Raw genomic sequence first — 20447 nt, 5'->3', positions numbered from 1 at the left:
GGGTGACACTACAATAAACTTCCACTTCTGAACACTAAAAAAAACCAAACCAAAAAAGCCCTCACTCCTAAAGTATCCTTTATATATATATTTTTTAAAAAGGTGTACAGATTAATGACACTGGCTTTGAGTAAAAAATTCTGCACTGACAAATATTTTCATATTCTACAATAACCATTGTTCTTACTTATGATAACAAATATTTTTGTTTTGGATGAGCTTATACTTAGTCAATTCAGTTTTCCTGGAATGGATGCACTTCCTTAGAGTGAAACAGGTCTGTGTGCTACTACCAAATAACATCATAAATGAGCCTGCCCAGCTGACATGCAAGGTACCCTTTATCTGTGTAAGATACATGTATAAAAACATTTGCTTACAAGCAGACTGTTATTTTGACCATTAAAAGTATAATAAATCACTATATATAAGAAGTACTTCATTCCTCATTTCACTTACTTTAAAAGAAAACTGAACGGCAGATTCTGGAGGGTAAACTATGAAGTGTCTTAAGGTGAAGCCAAAACCCTGAGATGTCCTCCTTAACACGACAGTTTTTGGACCAGGCCAACAGAAAGCTTCTTCTTCTTCTGATGGTGATACAGCCTCACTCCGCTCTTTTCCATCTTTATTTTTTGAAGCCTAAAATAAAAGAGAAAAAGAGACTAGACAGAAATTGTAATTTGGTTTTTTTTTAAAATATTGCTATGCACTGAAGAAAAAATATATAACTTCTCTTCCCCCAAAGAACTATGAAATAATTTTACAATTATCAATATTTTATCAATGTGTATTATAAAGCAGCACTCCCTACAGTGTTACACCTCTGGCCATATCACGTACAGAATTACTCTTAAATTTTAAGTGAAGCTACATACTAAGGAACCTAATATACAATAGTTAAAGGTTGGAACGAACCTCAGAAAAACAAGTATAGTTCGTAAATTTTATTCGCTTCCAAAGTTTATTTAGATACAAGCATAAGGATACTTTCTTTGGGTCTTTGGGGATTCATTTCTGGACATACAGAGTTCGCAACTACATAAAGGTACCTAACCAATTTCTCTTCTCTTGAATTAAAATTCAAATATGGTTCTGTGAACTATTATCTTCTCTTCTTAAAACAATTGAAGAGAACTGAAGAGCATATGCAATTGGTTCAGCCTCTTCAGCCTACATATTTATTCTCTAGTCATCTCTTCTATAGGCTTCATCTATATTTTTTCATCCCTAGAGAGCTACTTCCTCTGAACATTCAGTATGCCAACTCTAAATACATGAGTACAAAAGTCTATTTTCCTTGGACATTTATACTACAATCCCACCTCTCATGAAGAAGTAAGAACAATTACATTTTAGCTATTTTTAGAGGTAATTTTATATACGTATGGCTCAAGAAATATGTTGTTATGAAAATATTTATCTCCTAAGCCTTAAAGGTAATCTTTAATTTCAATGTCCAATGTGAATGCCTTATCATATACAACATTTCAAGTCAAAGGCAGCAGTTACACAAAGAAAGTATGCAAAAACTGTATGACTTGTATGAAATCAAGGATGCATGAAACAAATTTAGATACCAGAGTCTATAGCCTATTCAAAGGGTATTCAGACAGAATTAATAGAAATCTTATCCTTCTGTAGCCGAGCTCGATATACAGACATCCTAAACTTCACTAGGTCTGAGGAGTGGGAGATGCAGCACTTCACTTAAGCAAGAAAAGAACCTCTGATTTCCTTGTAATTTCATGTAAACTTTTGGCACTTATGAAAGATGCTGAACTAACAGCTATTTATAAAAATAGTTCTTCACAGTCAAATCATTATTTCCTGAGAGGGAATGCCAGAAGTGAAAGGTTATCTCCATTCTGTCCTTGGACCCCCTGCAAGGTCTACCAACAATACAACAGAAAAGGCCAATATTAATAATAAATGCAAAACATGTTCAGAAACAGCAACCTTCAGCCACCGTATGAACAAGAATTTGAATTATAAAGAAAACAGAGTTGACAGCTGTTGAGTCACCCTGTGAAATGTCCCACCACAGTACACCCACCAGAAATATCCCTTTTCAGAGGAGGCTTTAAAAAGGAAAAAGAAAAGTTTCCAAAACCACAAACAAAACAAGGATGCAAGACAGCAAGCAAGGATCAGACGACGTTGATTAACACAGGCAAGAATGTCTTACTGAAGGCAGAGTTCCTATATGGTTTTACTTTTGAGCCCAACAAAACTGATAGTCATGAAGTTATGAGCACAAATATCTCATCTGCTAGAGGTGATTTGTCTTTAGAGAAGATTTATTTGCATTTCAAGAGAATGAAAAATATATTTTATATAATGGATGCTTTATTTTGATTTCACATAAAGTCTAACAAATTAAAGATTATTTTGTGATATTCCTTACTAAAGGTCTGAATTTTTGATTCAATAAAACACTGAATATCTCTATAGATTCAGTACTCAAAATGCATAAAATCAAGTTCAACGAGTGAAGAATCCAAGGCTACTAAAAAAAAGTTTCAAGCAACATTCCCCTCAGGATTCCTTCATATGAGGTTTCTTCACAAAGTATCTCCAAACATTGTTTTCTGTTACATGTAATCACAATGACATACAACAGATGTTTAAGTGCATTGTAAAATATGTACTTTGCTTTCACTATTGTATTTAACCCTCTTTTCAGAGCCATGAAAACATCCATGAATAAATAGCTGGCACCTTCAAGATCCACATGAATCACTGGGAGCTTAGCACACTGTCGAAGAGAATTAAGTAAAATCTGCAAATACTGTTGAGGCCTGTAAATGATAACATTTCAAGAGTATAAATCTCAAAAAAAAAATCAGTAATTTTCCATTATATTAGTCTTAAAAAAAGTAAAAAATAGAAAAAAAAATCACAAATAAATTAAGAAAAGTGTCATTGTAAGTGTGGCCCATAGTACATTTTGTGAAGCCTAAAACTATATTTAAAACAGAACAGACAAAACAAAAAGATAGACCAGTGCACTCATCTATCAATACCTGTGCTATAATAAGCACAGGCTGTCTCAATAAGCAGCATCTACTTCAAACACATTTAGTATGTTCAACTTCCAGCTAGTCTAGCAAGAAATAGGATACCTGAAATAGCAGTTCTGCTGGATGGACAGATGCCCACCAGAAAATTGGTTGATGTCACCACATTTTACTGATTCAACAGCCATCAAATAATATTTTTTTTAGTTACTACTGACATAAGCTAGAGCCAAATAGGATTTTACACATAGTTTTTAATCCCTAAGATCACCCTGAGACTCCAATAGTACATTCCAAATGCTGTAATAAATACTGGACTTGCTTAAAACCAGTGATATTTCTTGTATCAGGTCATTTATTTTTCCTATTTTTTGTAACCAAGTATCCATCACTTGGCTAACTGCCCTATTAAACTTGCAATTTCAAAGAGAAAACATTGTTCCACTAGAAAGAGTTTGATCTTATTTTATGTGGCAAAAAGCAAAAAAGATTCTTTAGAAAGGAAAGAGAGAAATAAAAATGTCATTTCTGGCTAAGGCAACAGAAGGGGAGAAAAAAATCTGCCTATACTGGCGAGAAAATCTAGTTATTCACAGAGCAGCGGCAGGTTTCACTACAAGTAAGGGTTGCTTCTTTAAATAATCAGATTTTCCCACTGATGATTTTCAAACGAAATTATAACAAGATACTGACCCTTTCAGATTCAACCACGCAGAGAATTTGAAATCACTCTGCCAGAAGCTAACAGCCAAATGAAGTAATAATAATTTTCTCTCTCAAAAATGAATTCTACTTTGTGGTACACCCATCTGATTAGGAAATGACTGAGGGTGGGGAGGAGAAGGCCAAAAAAAAAAAAAAAAGGCATCACGCCTAGAGGACCACCTGTGCCCCAACCCGTATCTTTTTCTTCTGTGGTCACAGACCTGGACTCCTGCACACAAGTGACTCAGGCAGAGTAACAGCTCAATCCATTGGAGAACAGAGGTTTCCTCAGTCCTGGGAGACATGATGAATAATGAGGAAAATGTACTGTATGATAAAAACAATATGATAAAAAACAAACACTCCCACCTCAAATGCTCTTGTATGATCTTAAAACTTGTAATGCTTCCCCTAAGAATCATCTGAGAAAGACTTTTGACACAAAGAAAGAAAAGGTTATATAATACCCTTTTCTTTAAAATACATTATTGCCATCCTCATCTGCCATACGGGTATATCCAGCACCCAAACATAAGCTCACACAATGTTTTATCTTAGTACTACCTCAAAAATGGGATCACGCTCACAAGGAGAAGAATGAGTCGTTTCCTTTCAGTTTTCCTCAAGCTCATAAGTGGAGGGGTTCAAGGGAGACAGGTTACATTTGTAAAGACCACAAATCCGGAGAAGAAAACTTACAGGCAAGAAATTTTCTTCTTCTTATGATTATTTTAATATACGTTTACAGTATTGGTCTATTCAAGCAGTACTCCATTAAACCTGTCACTAACCCAGAGAAAAGTCTCATACTATCTAGCTGAAGAAAGACAGAGCTGCTGGGAAAGTGCTGAACACACAGGCTGAAAGCTCTCACTGCTCTTCATGCAAAGTCACAAGTGCTATACTGTCTGACTGCTGAAACGAGCACTGCAAATGAAGAGTATGACTAAGCTAAGACCGAATACACCAAACCGTGCTCAGGTACTTAAACGCTCTCAGCCCACGGTGAGATATTTCTAGTGTCTTTAAATCCAACTGGAATGAAAAAGGAGCATCTTATAGATATGTAAATCATTCCCAGTTGAAGAAAAGTAATTACTGACATGAAGCTGATACATCTGGCACATTCATCCTCCACCTCTCCAGGACATAGCTTTATCCTTGGAAAAAAGAAACGAGATCAGTCACTTTCAGCTTCATTAACATGCTCATCTCTTCTTGAAAGAAACCTGTAAAGGGATCAGAAGGAAAACTGGAATGCAGCAAACACAAGACCTACATAATACTGTTATTTTCAGCTGCTGTATCAAATACCCGCTTGTCTCAACTTATGATCTCCATGCTAGAAAAATCCTATCATTTTCCCCTAAATAGGTAAGGAGGGATGTTGGAAAGGATAAAAATGAAGGCAGGAGATATAACTTGGCAGTGCATGTACTGACAGTGTCCTTCCCCCAAAGGAGTCTTCCACTGTTTTCTGTCCTCTCAATGTAGCTATAGAAGGCATAACCATTAATATCTCCAAAACCACAGTGACGGTCAGAAATACAGTCTGTCAAATTAGTGAGGTATAGGGAAACCCACAAAAATCCTGGATGCCCACTCCTGGATGCTAGTTGACACTGTACCAAAGGCATCTAAAGTTTGCAAAAGAATCTCAGAAAAACAGCAATTAAATATTTAACAGCTATACATTCTACAGACGGGGTAAGAAACTTTTAAGTTAGAGCCCAAAGACATCTGTAGGAGTACGTGCATAATACTAATTATTCAAAGAAGTTGCTCCCTTCTTCACTAACACCAAAACTAGCCTGTGTAGTTTATTAATGAAGAATCCCAAGTACTTCAGTACTTTTGAGTGTTAAATTGGAGTGTTCATCATTATCAGAAGTTTTAAGGATTGCCATCTTTCTGAAAACACAGCATTAGCACACTACTCCAAAGATACTATTCACACCAAACAAGTAACAAGGTAAAATAAATTCAACTACCAATTACCGTGTAATTTATGTATAGATTTAAGCTTAGGGACAGGTATATAATGAATATGAATTACTTTCATCGATATACATGTTGTAGCATCTCCATGCAACCTCTCTCTCTCTGCGTCTCTTTCTCCACACAAGATGATGTCAGATAGCCTTAAGGCTAGAAGCAAGTCTGTATGCAAAGCCTGTCTTAAATACTGCTTTTTCAAAAAATTATTTTGATTTCAGAGACTGTACATATACTCACTGACCCTCTTGTGTATATATTCTCCGTTAAAACTAGGCTTCCAGTCATGTTCAAACCCTATCATTAAGCATTCCTGTGATTTCGGATTTAATCAGAAAGTTCATTTGTTCTCTCATCTATCTTTTAGAAATACAAACATTACTTGCACACGGCTAAGCAGAATGACCTCCTGTCCAGACATCAAACTGAACTTTACTAAGTAGATATAAATCACTGTAATGCTAAAACTTCACAATATAGTATACACTACGCACCAGTATATACGATATGGCTATATAATTGTATATTATACTAGCTTTATGACATTTACTACATACTGACAACTATATACTGACACACGCTTTTTATTAACAGCGCTTCACTAAAACTAGAAATATAGCAAACTGGAGTGAAAGTAGTTCAGGATGAACGAGCCTTTATCTACTGGAGTGATACCGTAACAGCATACCCTGAACAGAAGAGCCAGGCAATCGAGACGTGGAAACGTACCACAGTGGGATATTCTTCTTGCCCCAAAACATCTATAAGCCTCTCTGCAGTCTCTTGTAGAATTGGCCATGGGGAGACAGACCCCACCCAATGGATCATGCTTGGAGCTAGTAACCGGTAGCAAGAACTTCAAAGCAAGAGATAGGAGAAGATGCCTAACTTCATCCTGTCTACTTCAGTGCAATTCTATACTCAAGAAAGCTGCAGGAAGGATTTGGTTGCCTGGTACCATTAATTGCTGAGCCTGTGTTCAGTAGATATCAACCGGAGGCTGCCTTCCCATGAAACACCTGAAACTGAGACTGATGATGTGAAGCGGTCCTCAAAGCTCACAAGATCAAACAGCTGCAGAACTGCTCTCACCACAAGAAAAGGCTGAGCTGTGGAGATAAATGGAATAGGAGCTTTCACACGTGACAATTTAGTAGAAGGCACCCACAGAAATAGATAAAATGGGTCCAGGCAAGGCCCTCTCACTGGGGCCACTGCTAATAGCCAAAGACAGCTTTGGGAAGGCAGAGGCCCAGCTGTTCCTTCACACAGCAGCTCTTCATGAAGGCAGGAAGTCTCAGCCTCCCAAGGAGGATTCCTCCTGCCCTGCAACTCAGGGAAAGTGTCAGCTCTCAGAGTTACCAGGGGACCCACTCATCTCTTGCAGGTGCGTGTATGGGCACGTGCATGCGCACATGCATGCGTCTGTGTGTGTGAAGCGCAGGACATTTGCTGAGACACCAGTGCTAATACTTCTCTTAAGACGCAGCTGAGGATGCAGTAACTGGAAAGGATAATAAAGGCAAAGAAACTAAAGAATTCAACTGACTCCCTGAAATAAGATCTGAATCCTTCATGATTCTAGACAGAGACAAAGTTACTGCAAAGAATGGCTTCAAAATCAAAGAACACAAGTTCTGTGAGTAAAACAGAAATAAATTACTGGGAATGCCTGAAGACTAAGGGCAGAGCTGAGGAATGCCGTGGCTAACGTTTGGCCTTTACCTTGGTTTGGCAGTCCCGGCACTGAGCAGTCCCAACAGGCATGGAGGCTAGCTCTCTAAGAAGCTCTCCCTCCCTCGGCCCTCTAATAGGTCTTGCCATAGCTGAGAGGTTTCAGAGCAAGGGTAAGAAAATAAAGACGTAAACTTCACTATCAACCAAGGTCTCTGGAAGATGACGACAGCCCAAGGCATCTCCCTCAAAGGAGGCACATTCTTAGTGTTCTGATAGATTGCTTGGATGTTTTCTTGTGCTGGAGGTCAGCCCAAGCGGCCACAACAGCAAGTCAGTTTTGGGGGAACTGTCGTTGAGTGCATTCAGGTATTCACTATGAGGAAGTCCTGGCAGCTAACCACCCAGATGAAATACATGCCTAAAACAGCCTATTAATCCAGTTAATGAAGAGAGTGACTCTGTCTGCAACACAGATCAGGGAACATACCAGCACAGACTTTAAAACGTATCTCAGAATTGAATAACCCAGTTGAAATACATAAATGATATTCTCAAATCAAGTTCAGGTTAGGAAAAAGGCTCAAGAAAACGATATGCAAAGACTTAAAAAGCATGAAGTGGGAAATCTGCAGCTGTTCAAAACAAAGTTTCTTTCTGTGCCAACTCAGCAAATGGCTGTGAGGCCCCGAAAAAAGGACACGTGCGTTGCTGCCGTGCATGATGCAAGTCACAGAGCTGGCTTGGTGGTGGAAGGAAGACAGAGGGAAGAGAACTTCGGTGTACTTTTACAGCTACTGTTCTAGTAAACACAGTCATTCAAAGGGGAAATAGTATTTTCAAGATAAAGCATTTCAGTGTTCAAAAGGGTCAAGGCACAAAGCAGAAAATAAACAAAAAAAAGCCTCCACACATTCAGCTTATTAGACAGCTTGAACTTTCCCTACTGTGTTCCACTGTTAATGAAAAGCTGCTTTGTAAAGCAAAGCAGTTGATGCTCATGTCCGTTCTGCCACTGCCCAAGGCCTCAAAAGGAAAGCTGAAGGCTACCTATGGTAACCTTTACTTTCCTCCCTCACCTTAAAATGCTCCTCCATTTGAACTGATTTTTTTTCTCCTGAGCTCAAATACAGAAAACCAAAAAGGGTTAGAGGAAGCCTGTATTTGAAAAACTCCATCTTCTTCATTTGAAATCAAGACCTTCATTGCAATACTTAATTAACTACTTTTATACTAGCAGACCACTCAAGGATTTAATGACATCTGACAATCTGAAAATAGATTACCTCAAAAATGTCACCGCTGTGTGTCTGCTCAACTGAAGACTTTTCCAAAAAAGCCTATTTCCAAGTACCTGTGGGCTCTTTACCCGGCTCTGCATTAATCACATCTTGAATGCATATACCAATTGACTTGTGGATAAACCTGAGCCCAGCTGGGCTTACTTGCTTGAATTAAAGGACCATACAGCTCCCAAAGCCAGCAGATCCAGGAACAGTTTGAACTTTGAAGCAGGGAGAATCCCACCCTATTAAGTCTGGCTAAATTCAACAGGTCTGTTCACACCGAGCAAGCTCTGGTCTTCCTGAACTGTAGTTCTGATGCCTGGACTTTCTGCACTGTACTCTGAGCTTCACATAAAGCATGATCAGGTCTGACAAGAGTGGTGCTCAGCCACAGCTCTAACTTGACTCAGCAGGGTTTCTCTGCAATGCTTGTACTATCCAGATGCATCCACAAACTGATGTACAAGATCCCTCTTTAACCCTTGATAATAGGGAGTTCAGCATACCTAAATTCATTAAGATGAATACTAAGGGTCTATGCACACACATACATATATATATGCAGAGTACAGTTAAATATATATACACACATGTATGTGTGTATAAATATATATATATTTGTAGCTTCTTGTTCACACACACAAACTGCACTGCTTTAGCTAGAATCTTTCCAAAAGCCAGTTAAGCACATCTTGGTTTAGATCATGCCTTACACTTTTCAGAGAGTAGCAGCCTAATTCAAGCAACAACACAAAGAAGCGTAATAAAAATATGGGGACTTCATAGGAGAGACGCAAACTGTTTTCACAATGTGTATTTGTTTACACACTGCAATTAGTAATTACAATAATAAACATACACGCAGTATTAAATTTAGTCAGAAAAACATTAAAAACAAAAAGAAATTGAGAGCTTCCTTGTTTTCTTATAGCCTCATTAGCAAAAGCCTCCACTCTTAACAGCTACATCCTCCTTAAACTGAAAAGAAAGGAAACATCTGCAGGGTTGGTAGCATAACAGCAAAATGTCATGTGATCTTAATTTAGCTAAATTGAAGCCTTTCCTTTTTTGCTTATTCTGTTGTTAGTTGCTAAGAATAGGAAATGCTTTGTCCTTACCTTAGGGTCTACTCTGGACATGTCAGAGATAGGTGACTCAGAAAGCATACTTCTAACCTTCACCACTGAAGCACTGTTTGAGGGCACTCCATGCACGGTAGAAGAACCTTCTTAGGAGTTTGACAGAAGTAATACAGAACGGTTTGCCCAGAGTCACAGCCTGTCAAGGGCTGTCTTACCATTTCTTTCAGCTTATGGAAAGTGTTTGATAGACCCAAGAGCAGAAGCTCTCCCATGACCTACTCTGCTTCCTACAATGGAGAGAGAATAGCAAGAAACACTGCCCATGTCCCAAGTAATAGTGCTACTGCGAAGACAGGAAGGAATCAGAACAAAAGTTTTTACTCTGCTTTTTGGAATAACCTGGACTTCATCAGACACATGACATACCCGAAAGCTTTCACTATACTTTCACCAAACTCTGTTATAGCGTATTTATTTACACATACTGAAATAGCTTTGCAGAAGCTGTTAGGAAAGAACAACAAAATCACCAGAGAGTGTACAACATGATCTGCACAGAACCCATTTCAATAATCAGATGCAATACAGCTTTAAATTAATGTCACTTGTGAAACTCTCTATACATTTCCTTCATTTCATACTGTTTCTCATCACCATTGCCAGGGGTTATGTCTTGGCTCAAAAAATTATCAGCTCTGAGTGACGTAGTTTAAGTAACACACCAAACCACACCAGTTGCCAAAATCAGCACCCTCTTCCACAGCCCCTTTGCCCCAAGGGAGAATGGCACAGCACTGCGCTCACACGAGGCTACCCCATGATGCAGCTGCAACGCTGAGTAAGGGCTTTGCTTTTTGGTCTCAGCAGTGGGACAGAATTACACCTTGCACCTGCCTTCTTTTTTTTATCAAATGTAGGTACTAGGCTTATCTTCTCTTACAGACCTTCTGATCTTGTCAGAGTAAACAGACTATATGCTCACTTCTGTTTTACAAATAAGAAATTAAAATCATTTAGAGACTAGTTGCACCACTTCATCTGCATAAACGCAACATCCTAACTGTGGATAATTCAAGCCATTTAGACTTAAGAGCATTAAATTTCTTCAATACTGCAGCTGTAGTTAAACAACTTCATTTATTTTCATGTACAACACAAATGTTTGTGACCTGCCCAAAGCCAAACGGAAGGCTGTGGAAGATCAGGGAATTGCCCCTCAACATCAAGGTCCAGACTGCCACTCTAAATAGACTTATTCCAAGTGAGTTATTACTCCAAATTCTGACCCTGTTTGTGAAAATTTTATCTGGTCACATGGGAATAGTTTGAAGAACAACAGACTTGAGAGAAGAGCTTCTTATATCAAGCCTAAATTTCCTAGAAAACGCCACAAAAACTTACATACGTAAGACAAACGTTTTAAGATCCTTTACATGCCCACATACACAGCTTCCCTCTCCCTCAAAAAAGTCTCTAAATCTATAGTTCAGGCTACTCACCACTGAAGTTTGCAATACCCAGACTACTAAAAAAACGCCTGCAAGACACAAACATACCACTTAAAACACATATGATCAGGATTATATTTATTTAAATTGAATGCACTATATAACGTGTAAGTTAACACATTGCAAGTTTTTAAGAGTGGAACATGTGGAACATGTGGAAGTGATAAGGCTTGTTTTGCATACAAAAAAGAAAGAAAAAAAAATCAGCATACACATGTGTGCAAAGCCACATATCCAAAACAGCCATGCTAAAATATTCCAAAACCCTAAATTTGTAATCTACTGTGCACACATAACGGAGGGAGAAAAGCAGCTTTTTCAGTGAAGTCATTTACTAAGATATAGTGCACAGGAAGATGCTTAGTGAAAGGAGTGTGAGGTCATCAGCTCGAAAAAAATCTTAATTCTTTATGCCAACAGAAACGAGATATCACTAAGAGGATAAAGAGGAGAAAGTTACTCACAGGATTCTAAGTCGAGCTCTAAATCCAGAAGCTTTTTCAACGTTGACTTATGCTATGACCATAAGTAAGTTGCATATCTCATAGCGTGCACTGAATGCGTCAGTAGGAACGATTAATAAAGACTACTAAATTTACATTTGTATTGCTGTCTGGAGCAAGAGGAGACCTATTTTAATAAAAATATATTTGCTTATTTAAGAACTACTTGTATTTGTTTGCCTATTACTATTTCTTGAATTGCTCACTGTCGCTAAATTATTTCCTTGTACTTCTGAACATCAAAAAATGTTTCTCCAACAGCAGAGTGAATTCCCACAGTGAATACAGACATCAGCTATTTTTGGCAATGATTTTACACCTTTTACTCAAAAAAATCAAAAACATCACACCCTGCTATGAGACAAAAGATTTAATTTTATCCTCTCCCTCCCCAAGGTGGGAGACAAACACAAAAATAAATTTACATGAAATATCAAATTTCAAAAACATTATCAGCTGCAAATCTCAAAAGGAATGCAACCACCTTTGTTATTTTATCCTCCAAGTGACACAATTGAAAGACTGAAAAGCTTTTTTGAGGCTAACTGAGATTCTCCAAAGGAAGGGAAATACCTGCAGTGCAGCAGTCTCTGCAGTGCCTCTGCATTCTAAAGCTTAAAAGCAGTGTAATAGCTGAGCTTGCACTACAACATCTCACTCCCTTACGCTGCTTCACACAAAAATGAAACCTGCAATAATGAACTCAAGTTTAAAAAAATAACCTTGGCTGCTATAAAGCCACAACATACTAACTTACTGTCACATACATCCACATAGTCTTTGATCAGAAAGTTCCTCCTAGCTCATCAACTTCAATGGTCAGGCCCACTCTATATGAAGAAACTGTTTGGTCAACTACAGATTTAATGTAACCTTTAATCTTTCAAATTTCTTCTGCACAATACCCTCCTTTGGCTGAGAAACTGAAGACTAAAGTACTCAGATGGCTAGAACTACTTTACTGTTGTGTTAAGAGGTTAGGATGCTGCAATAAGACTAACTAAGTCTGTAGTAATCAGACTTTCTCAGTTAAGAATTTGGAACTGCTGAGAATAGCAAATGAGAAGATCTGCTCTCATCAAACTAATAAAAGTCTTATACCAGAATGACGGGCTACACTCTGCTGGTACGAGGAAGACCTACATTCAGCTAATGGTCTACTGTTCAGTCTTAACATAATGCTTGAAAGCAACACGTCTGTGATGTAAGCAGAGGGAAAAAAAGCTGTTACATCATCTACTTTATATTATCTACCAACAATCCTTCTGACTCTCTGAAGGAGTGGTATTTATTGGTTTAGATATACTTGCCCTAATCTATTCCACCTCAGCCATAAGTCTAACAGAAGTACCAAACATCTCAAGAATTTACCTCATGATGAAGGCTGATTAAGGATGTCCTCACAAGCACAGAAGCAGCAGGCCCTTCCGCATCCTATTAAAGACAAGCTAAGTTGTTACATTACTAAGTAAAAGATATTACTTACCACTTCCATACATTTGTTGAAGAGGAAGTCTTACTTGGATCACAACTAGTATTGTAAGTTATGATTCTGAGATGGCAACCCCACAAATACCAGCCTCTCTAACAATGAAAATAGACACTCACTTTTTTTTTTTTTGGGGGGGGGGGGGAGACATTCTCTTTTTCATGGGATAAGACTGAAAATTCTTAGCTTATCAAGACCACCATAACCTATTAAGAACAGGATTAATCATCCATAGTACCGTTGAGGCAGTCTTGGTAAGCATAGCACAAATCTGCCTGTAAATCTATTTATAGTTGTCCCCCACAGGATACAAATTATCCACTTGTTACTCTCTGTCAATTCTTAAATTTTCTATCATGTTGAAATTCTAAATTGCCCATGAAACTCCTACAACTCCTAGTTGTAATAACCAATGTAAAGAATGACCAGAAGATAAGTCATGAAGCAGTCCCAAAAACAGAGTGAAAGATGAAAAATTCAAATACCTTGTTTTGTTTTGTTACTCTTAGATTAGTGTGCAATGAGAAGGTTTCTGAATAAATATTCAGGGATCACAACCACAATTAATCTGTAACCTGATTCAAGAGATAACTGACTATTTATTACTAAGTAGGTATGTTTTCCCCTTGAATATGTATTTCTGGTGACTATTTAGAAGAAAATGGGTTTTCCCATAAGGCAAGTCTTAACTTAGCTCTTGGATCACAATCAGTAGTTCACTCCCTGATGTTTTAGTGGGGGTTAAGAGGGACTGAAATCACAAGAAAAGCTGCACAACTTCTGCTAATTCAAGGCTACCGTAACCCAAACTGGAGCTATGCTTTTAGGGGCCACCTGAGGAATGGCTGTTAGCCTTAGAATGACCAGCTCACCCGTTTGCTTTCTCACCAGCACTGGGTGAGTTCTCACTGGGACACTGCTAGGGGAAGAATTTGAAAACATCAACGCTGCTACACAAAACAGCATGAGTCTCCCTCCAGGGAGGGCAGCATCCACTTTTTACATGGTATTTTAATGCAGCAGGAAGAGACTAGATGCACTATAATGTCCCATAAACAAACTTACGGATTAATTTCAGAGAAATATAGCAACTCATTAAAATGTATAGTTTACAGGGATTTTACTTTCAGGAAGGAAGAAGGTATGCAATAATTGCATATTTTACTCATCTAGTAAAATGAGCAAGATCAAACAGTTCAGCTACATTTCTACCTTAGGCACGTAAGTAACTGGAAGTATACTGATCCAGGGCCCGGTTTCTCTTTTCCGCTTGGTAACAGCTTTTGGGTTACTATGAACCCTGCCTGTTTGTTACAGCTCGCACCTCAGTCTACTGCTAGATTGAATAACAAACCCACCCCACCTTGTTTATGTCAAACTCATTTTTAAAACCTCATAGGAATGTCCAAATAATAGGCGCCAAGCCTTTTCTTACTTATTCATGAATGACTTCTGAAGTATAGAAAGCAATTGTCAGATTTTATTTTCATTTTATGTCAAATCCTATATACGTGAATTCTTATATATATGTGTATACACACACACACATATACATGTGTAAGCCTACTAGAGTGAACTTAATGAGACAGTTAAGCATCCGTGAAAATTAAGACTCTAGGAGAAAGCTTTTCCAACAGCTCAGATTTCTTTAATCTATAATGGTAAGGACAGCGATAGAAAAAACAGACACTGTGCATCAGCTTCTGTATCACTTAAAAAAACAAAAAGAAAAAAAAATTCAACAACACACAGCAATGTATTTTCCTGATTAAGAAGTGTTTTAGTACAGACATGACACGCAGGATTGTTTGTATATTAAACGGCATATATTGTTTCAAAGGACTTTATGTATGGTGGAAATTATCTTTGAATCATTTGTGTCTATTTGCTGTATTTAAATTGCAATTTCATAAGAATACTTATGAGCCTTCCCCTTGCCTCTTAAAAGAATAAAATGAATTCTCTTCAGTGACTGGCTGGATGTTATGGGAGATGCACAGGCAAAATCTAGAGCACCCTAAGAATAGTATTACCAGAGCACAGAACTATTTTAACCCCTTAGTAAATGGCTTTGGTTTAAAAACATTCCCCTTCAAAATCTAGGCTTTTTTTGGTCCAACTCTGCAGTAAATAAATCAGTCAAACTTAAATCTGCCCATATTAAATACTGAGTAACATCCTGTGGCAGTTTATTTTATCCTACATGTTTAAAAAGTATGTAACATCCAACCTTGTCTCACACTGTTTTTTCACATATTCATAAAGATGAAGTATTTTCAAAACAGCCAAGGGTTTTGAGTCCTATTAAAGAAAGGAAGCAAATCACCCCTTATATTTATTTATGATACAGTTTATCCTGGCATATCTTCCCCTTCCTGTATGTGATACACACACACACACACACACACACACACACACACACACACACAGTTTTCTTCGATCCATGAAGTAAAAAAACTCTAAAAGTTGAAAGTACTTAAAGTGTTAAAAACTAAACAATTACACAGTCAAAACATGCCTAACATGCAACGCTTAACTCTAGAAAAACCCTTCATAAATGGCAGTATTTCTAATATTACACTGTCAGTAGGATTGGGGGTGGGGAAGAGAGATGTTTGGAGCTTTTGTTTACATTATTATTATAATCAGAATAAAATCTGTAAGGATGAGAAAACAACAAACCTGACCACTCCAAGCACAGTACAGGTTACATATCAAACTCCAGTTGTGATTGATCAAGCAGTCTAAAATCCGGAGCTGGGCCATGCCTCGCTCTAGCGCAGACTGCTGCTGTGCTCTGACTCAGCTTTTGTCCGAGTGATGCCCGAGGAGACGGCAGCGATGCAGAGAGGAGGACCAGGAACAAGGACCTTCCTTCCTGTTCACTTCTCCCTTCCCACCCCACAATGTGACAACTCAACACGATAAACCGACAGGACTGCATAACGTTACACTCCCGAAACAACCAAATTATGCATTCTCGGGGCGGGAAGGAGAGGAAAACAAGAACAGCAAATACAGAAAGGATCTCTCAAACTGTGCTTGTTCTTTTTTCATTTCTGCTGCTGAAGAAACCAATCTGAGTATCATCAATAATTTAGTACAGTAATTCACAGCACATGAATTTTAAACTTGTTTAGGCGCAATACACTGCGATGGTAGCTTCTGTGTTTTCATGAGATACAAAAGCTTATGTCAGCTATTTTAAACGTAGCAGAATACTAGAAATCTTTCAAAGATCAAAGAACTTCAGTTTTCATAAAATCACTAAGTTTCATATGCTTGACGCGGGTCGACCCCCCTTTCGACTATCAGAGCACTGATGGTATTTCACAGAAATGCTGTCTTGTCTTCTGTATTAAGGAACAACAACAGCCATATTGTTGGAGAGATGGAAGATGCAACACCAGCGGGATCCTGAGAAGCTGCAAATACACTGTCAAGTTTCCTTCTGCCTTTATATATTTCTTTTTTGCAATTAGTGGACTACCATCCTATCTCAGACGTACACCTCATCTTCTGTCCTGACCATCTACCTTGTATTCCTCTTCCGCTTTCCCTTCAAGCTTTAGATTCAGAAATACAAGAAATAAGTTTCCCTAGAAACATACACACTTTATTTGATGATTGCATGAACTGTTACACTGCCTACAGAAACAACATACAATAATTTGAGGTTTAAACACCACAATTAACTAATAAATCATTCAGAAACAGATAGACCTGGTTTCACCTATCAGCTGTAGCTCAAAGTAATTTAAAACCAGAAAGTATTATTTCTCGAAAATGCGTTTGAGACCCAAGAAACACATCGCAATGACGCAAGGGTGGACCCAAATGCTCTGATCTGCGGACGCCAAGGAGCGAGGAAAGACTGGCCTCCAGCAAACGGGCCTTGCGAGTCTGTGCTGCCCCCACTCCCGTGGCCCTGAAGGAGGAGAAGGGCAAGGAAGACAACATGCACCAGGAGACGGGAAGCATCCTTTTCCCATCAGTATTACGCGTACTGCTGGAGCAAAGAGTACCCAGAACACACAAACGACTGCTATCCTGAGAAAGTATAAAGTAAAGGCTCTAGGTGGCCAAATCACCCCTTGGTTTACTAACAGCCAAACCACAGAAAAATACTTCCACTATTGAAGAAAACCTGTGGTATCAAAGCAATTTGTGAAGAACACATGTGTATGTGAGGGTTAAGGAAAGACTTTGGCTGAATAGCAGCTTGTAGCTTTGAACCAGTTACATAAATAAGGCCTTACTTATTTTAAACAGAAAAAGAAAAAACAGAAAAAGAAAAAACATTCTAATTTCTCATCCCCAAGGGCCCTGGGAGTTAATGCCAAAGTTCAGACCAACCTCTTCCCTTACCACCTTCCCTTCCACCAGTGAAAGGAGTTTCAAAACTACCACACTTGTTTAAAACAAATCCTTTTTGTTTCATTTTAAGATGTATACGGCAGAGCTTCTGTACTATCCTTACAATACCCAATTACAAAATAAAATAAAATAAAATTAGCAAAACTGTAGTATCGGCATGACATGGCACAAAATGATAGGAGTTACAAGGCTTTTATGTGGCCTCAGAAAAAGCACTTAAAGAGGGGGACAAAAGAACTCGTGGTATCAAAACAATAAAAACTCCTTATATAAGTTAATTGCCTGCATGTAAGCAGCCTATGCTGACAAGAGGCTAAAGACGTGTCCCGCTTAGCAACTATTACTAGGTGGAACAGACACACTTCCTCACAACAGACATCATAACTATCCAAGCTTGAGAAAACCTGGAGAGAGAGGATGTTTCGGGAGGTCTTGCTAAGTGCAGGATTAGTGCGGAGAGACGCCAGAGGCGAACGAGGCAGTGAAACGTTCAGGAAGGAATGTCGGAATGAGGAAGGAACTGGAATCTCGGACCAGGGGCGCTGGCAAGAGCTACGCAGCAGCCTACACACACGGCTCGAACACGGCCTGCTGCAAACTTTTCACACTGTGGAAAAACGCTATCATCATCTAAATAAGGTGGAGGGAAGAAGGGAACGGAGATATGGAAAATTAAGAAAAGTTTCCTGTTTTGTATTAAGAACAGCATCAACCATTTTTTTTCCAACAGTATTTTAGTACAAATCTGCAATGATCACTTTCATCGTCATTTATCAACTTTAAGATCCATAAAATATTATTCAGTATTTAGCCCCTCTGACGTACTCAAACTCCTACTAAGTATTCAACATGGTATATTATATTGCACAGGAGAAGACTTTTAATGTGAAAAAAACTTAAGGGTCAGTTAAACCTCAAAATAAAATCTGCATAATTCTTCCTATAAAATCAGCAGTCGTTACTAACCTGTTACTGTTTAGCCTTCACTTTTAAATGCGAAACTCTAAAACAGATTTCTTTTTTAAACGGCCAGTGCTTAGGTACTACTGCAACTCATGTAACGTTTGGATGTACTCTGGATAAAACATAAATATCAAAATAAAGCAGCAAAAAGACATTTTCAGAAACAGCCCGTATTGGCCTGTCTTTCTGCCACCAAAAATCAGTATTAAAATGCCTATGGACTCCAACAAGTGTAGAATGAGGTGAGGACCAAGACTTTTGCAAACCTGAGCCTTTGCTGAAGTCTTCTCGATCAAAGCAGGAGCTCCAAAACTGCTACAACAGCAGCATTTTCAAAAGTAAGTTACATGTATTGCTTCAGATTGACTATTTCTCAAACTTTTCTCAAAATGAGCCGGTGCACTTGTAAATTTGATCTGCTGTTACTGAAAACCCTCCTGACAATCTTTAACTAGCCTGACATCTGTTTTCTTTCATTTACAAAGAACAAACTCATTCTTGGTATGAAGTTAAACCAAATTTCACTTAGCTTAGCATTCCCCAATTCTTACCTTACTTTCTTTTCAAATAACTGTAACATATTTTTGGAAGATTCTTTACACTTCTTCTAAGTAAGGTTCCTAAGGCACACCAATTGCACAAGAACTTATGGACTCTCCTTAAAGCTGGCACACAAGAGTCAGTGTGCTTTCCTTTTTGCCTTCAGCTCTCCATTTTCTACTGTCTTCTCTATAAATGTTTAATGCAAAAACAAAACCAAAGTAATCTGTATTATAAACATTTTAAGCTTTTGAAAGGTTCATAAGTTTTTGCCAAAATTAGAAAAAGGGCTTCCGCACCAAATGTCAAATTGTAGTATAAAATGGCCAATAGCATTTCAGGATGCATTCACATTGCTGCAGAATGACTGAGGACACAAATCAATGTTAGTACGCTCCAAAGGTTACAACACCCAACTGTGCAAAGAGCTGCTTGTCATACACTGAACTTTGACTGAAAAAAAGGATGACAATATACAGGGTTTAAGCAGGGTTTTGAAGTTCTGCTGCTGGCCAGTTTTCTTCCCCGTAAAATAAATGAAGAGAAAACTTAAATTCTAAGAATATAATAAAGGTGAAGTTTGATTATGCAGTTTAAGAAAATTTAAGGAAACCCATCCAACACCTCACAAACTCTCACAGACTATCTGACACAAAGTCTAATATTTTGTCCCCATCTTTAAAAATTGCAAGAGAAGGGTCTCAGTATTTTGAGGTAAGAAAAGCAAAACCAAAATTATTTAGTGCAAATTCTATTTCCTAAAGTTTAATAACTAAAGGAGTTGATCACATGGGCTAAAGATCAAAACCACAACCTCTTCAATTCATTAGTTCTCAGAAACCATCAGTCTTGTATCCAAACTCCGGGAATTCAAAAAGGAACAGCAGAGAAAAGGTAAGAATTTCCTAAAATCATCCCCTCAATTATCTAGGCTTCTATCTAAAAACCACTGTGAGCCTTATGAAACAGTGAAGTACTGCATTTGCCAGCAGAAAGAAAGGGCTTCCACTCCCAAAGGACCCCAAATTCTGTCTGTACACGAGCAGATGTGCAAGCTGCACACAGGAATCACCTAAATTAGTAGCACGCAGTGAAGTAGGGAAGTGTCTGAGAGACGTGCCTGCAAAAGGAAGCTGGTAACAAAATTTGGGGGGACAGAAGGGGAAAGGGTAATGTCTCTTGCTAGAATTACTTCTAAACTGCAAAATTTATCGCTACCACTAAAAAAAAGATTAACTCTTGACTGAAAGTTGTAAAAAAAACCAGCCTCTCTGAGAAACTAGAGAAACTTGTCAAACAATAATA

General features: G+C 38.2%; 1 protein-coding gene across 6 annotated transcripts in view; it reads right to left on the bottom strand.

Annotated features, from left to right (window-relative positions):
• The window catches only part of ARHGAP21 (Rho GTPase activating protein 21), a 125372-nt gene that overhangs the window by 75480 nt on the left and 29445 nt on the right, over positions 1 to 20447 (bottom strand). For 3 of the 6 annotated variants that reach the window (XM_068934564.1, XM_068934563.1, XM_068934562.1), the window contains one exon: positions 460 to 642. In XM_068934564.1, coding sequence (XP_068790665.1) covers positions 460 to 642 — 183 coding nt within the window. Of the gene's footprint in view, positions 1 to 459; positions 643 to 13144; positions 13208 to 15944; positions 16044 to 20447 lie in introns of those variants that run through there. The other 3 variants (XM_068934559.1, XM_068934561.1, XM_009673630.2) reach the window with 2 other exon arrangements.

The sequence above is a fragment of the Struthio camelus genome, chromosome 2, assembly GCF_040807025.1.
Source record: "Struthio camelus isolate bStrCam1 chromosome 2, bStrCam1.hap1, whole genome shotgun sequence".
NCBI lineage: Eukaryota > Metazoa > Chordata > Aves > Struthioniformes > Struthionidae > Struthio > Struthio camelus.
This window is presented reverse-complemented; position numbering and strand designations above follow the sequence as displayed.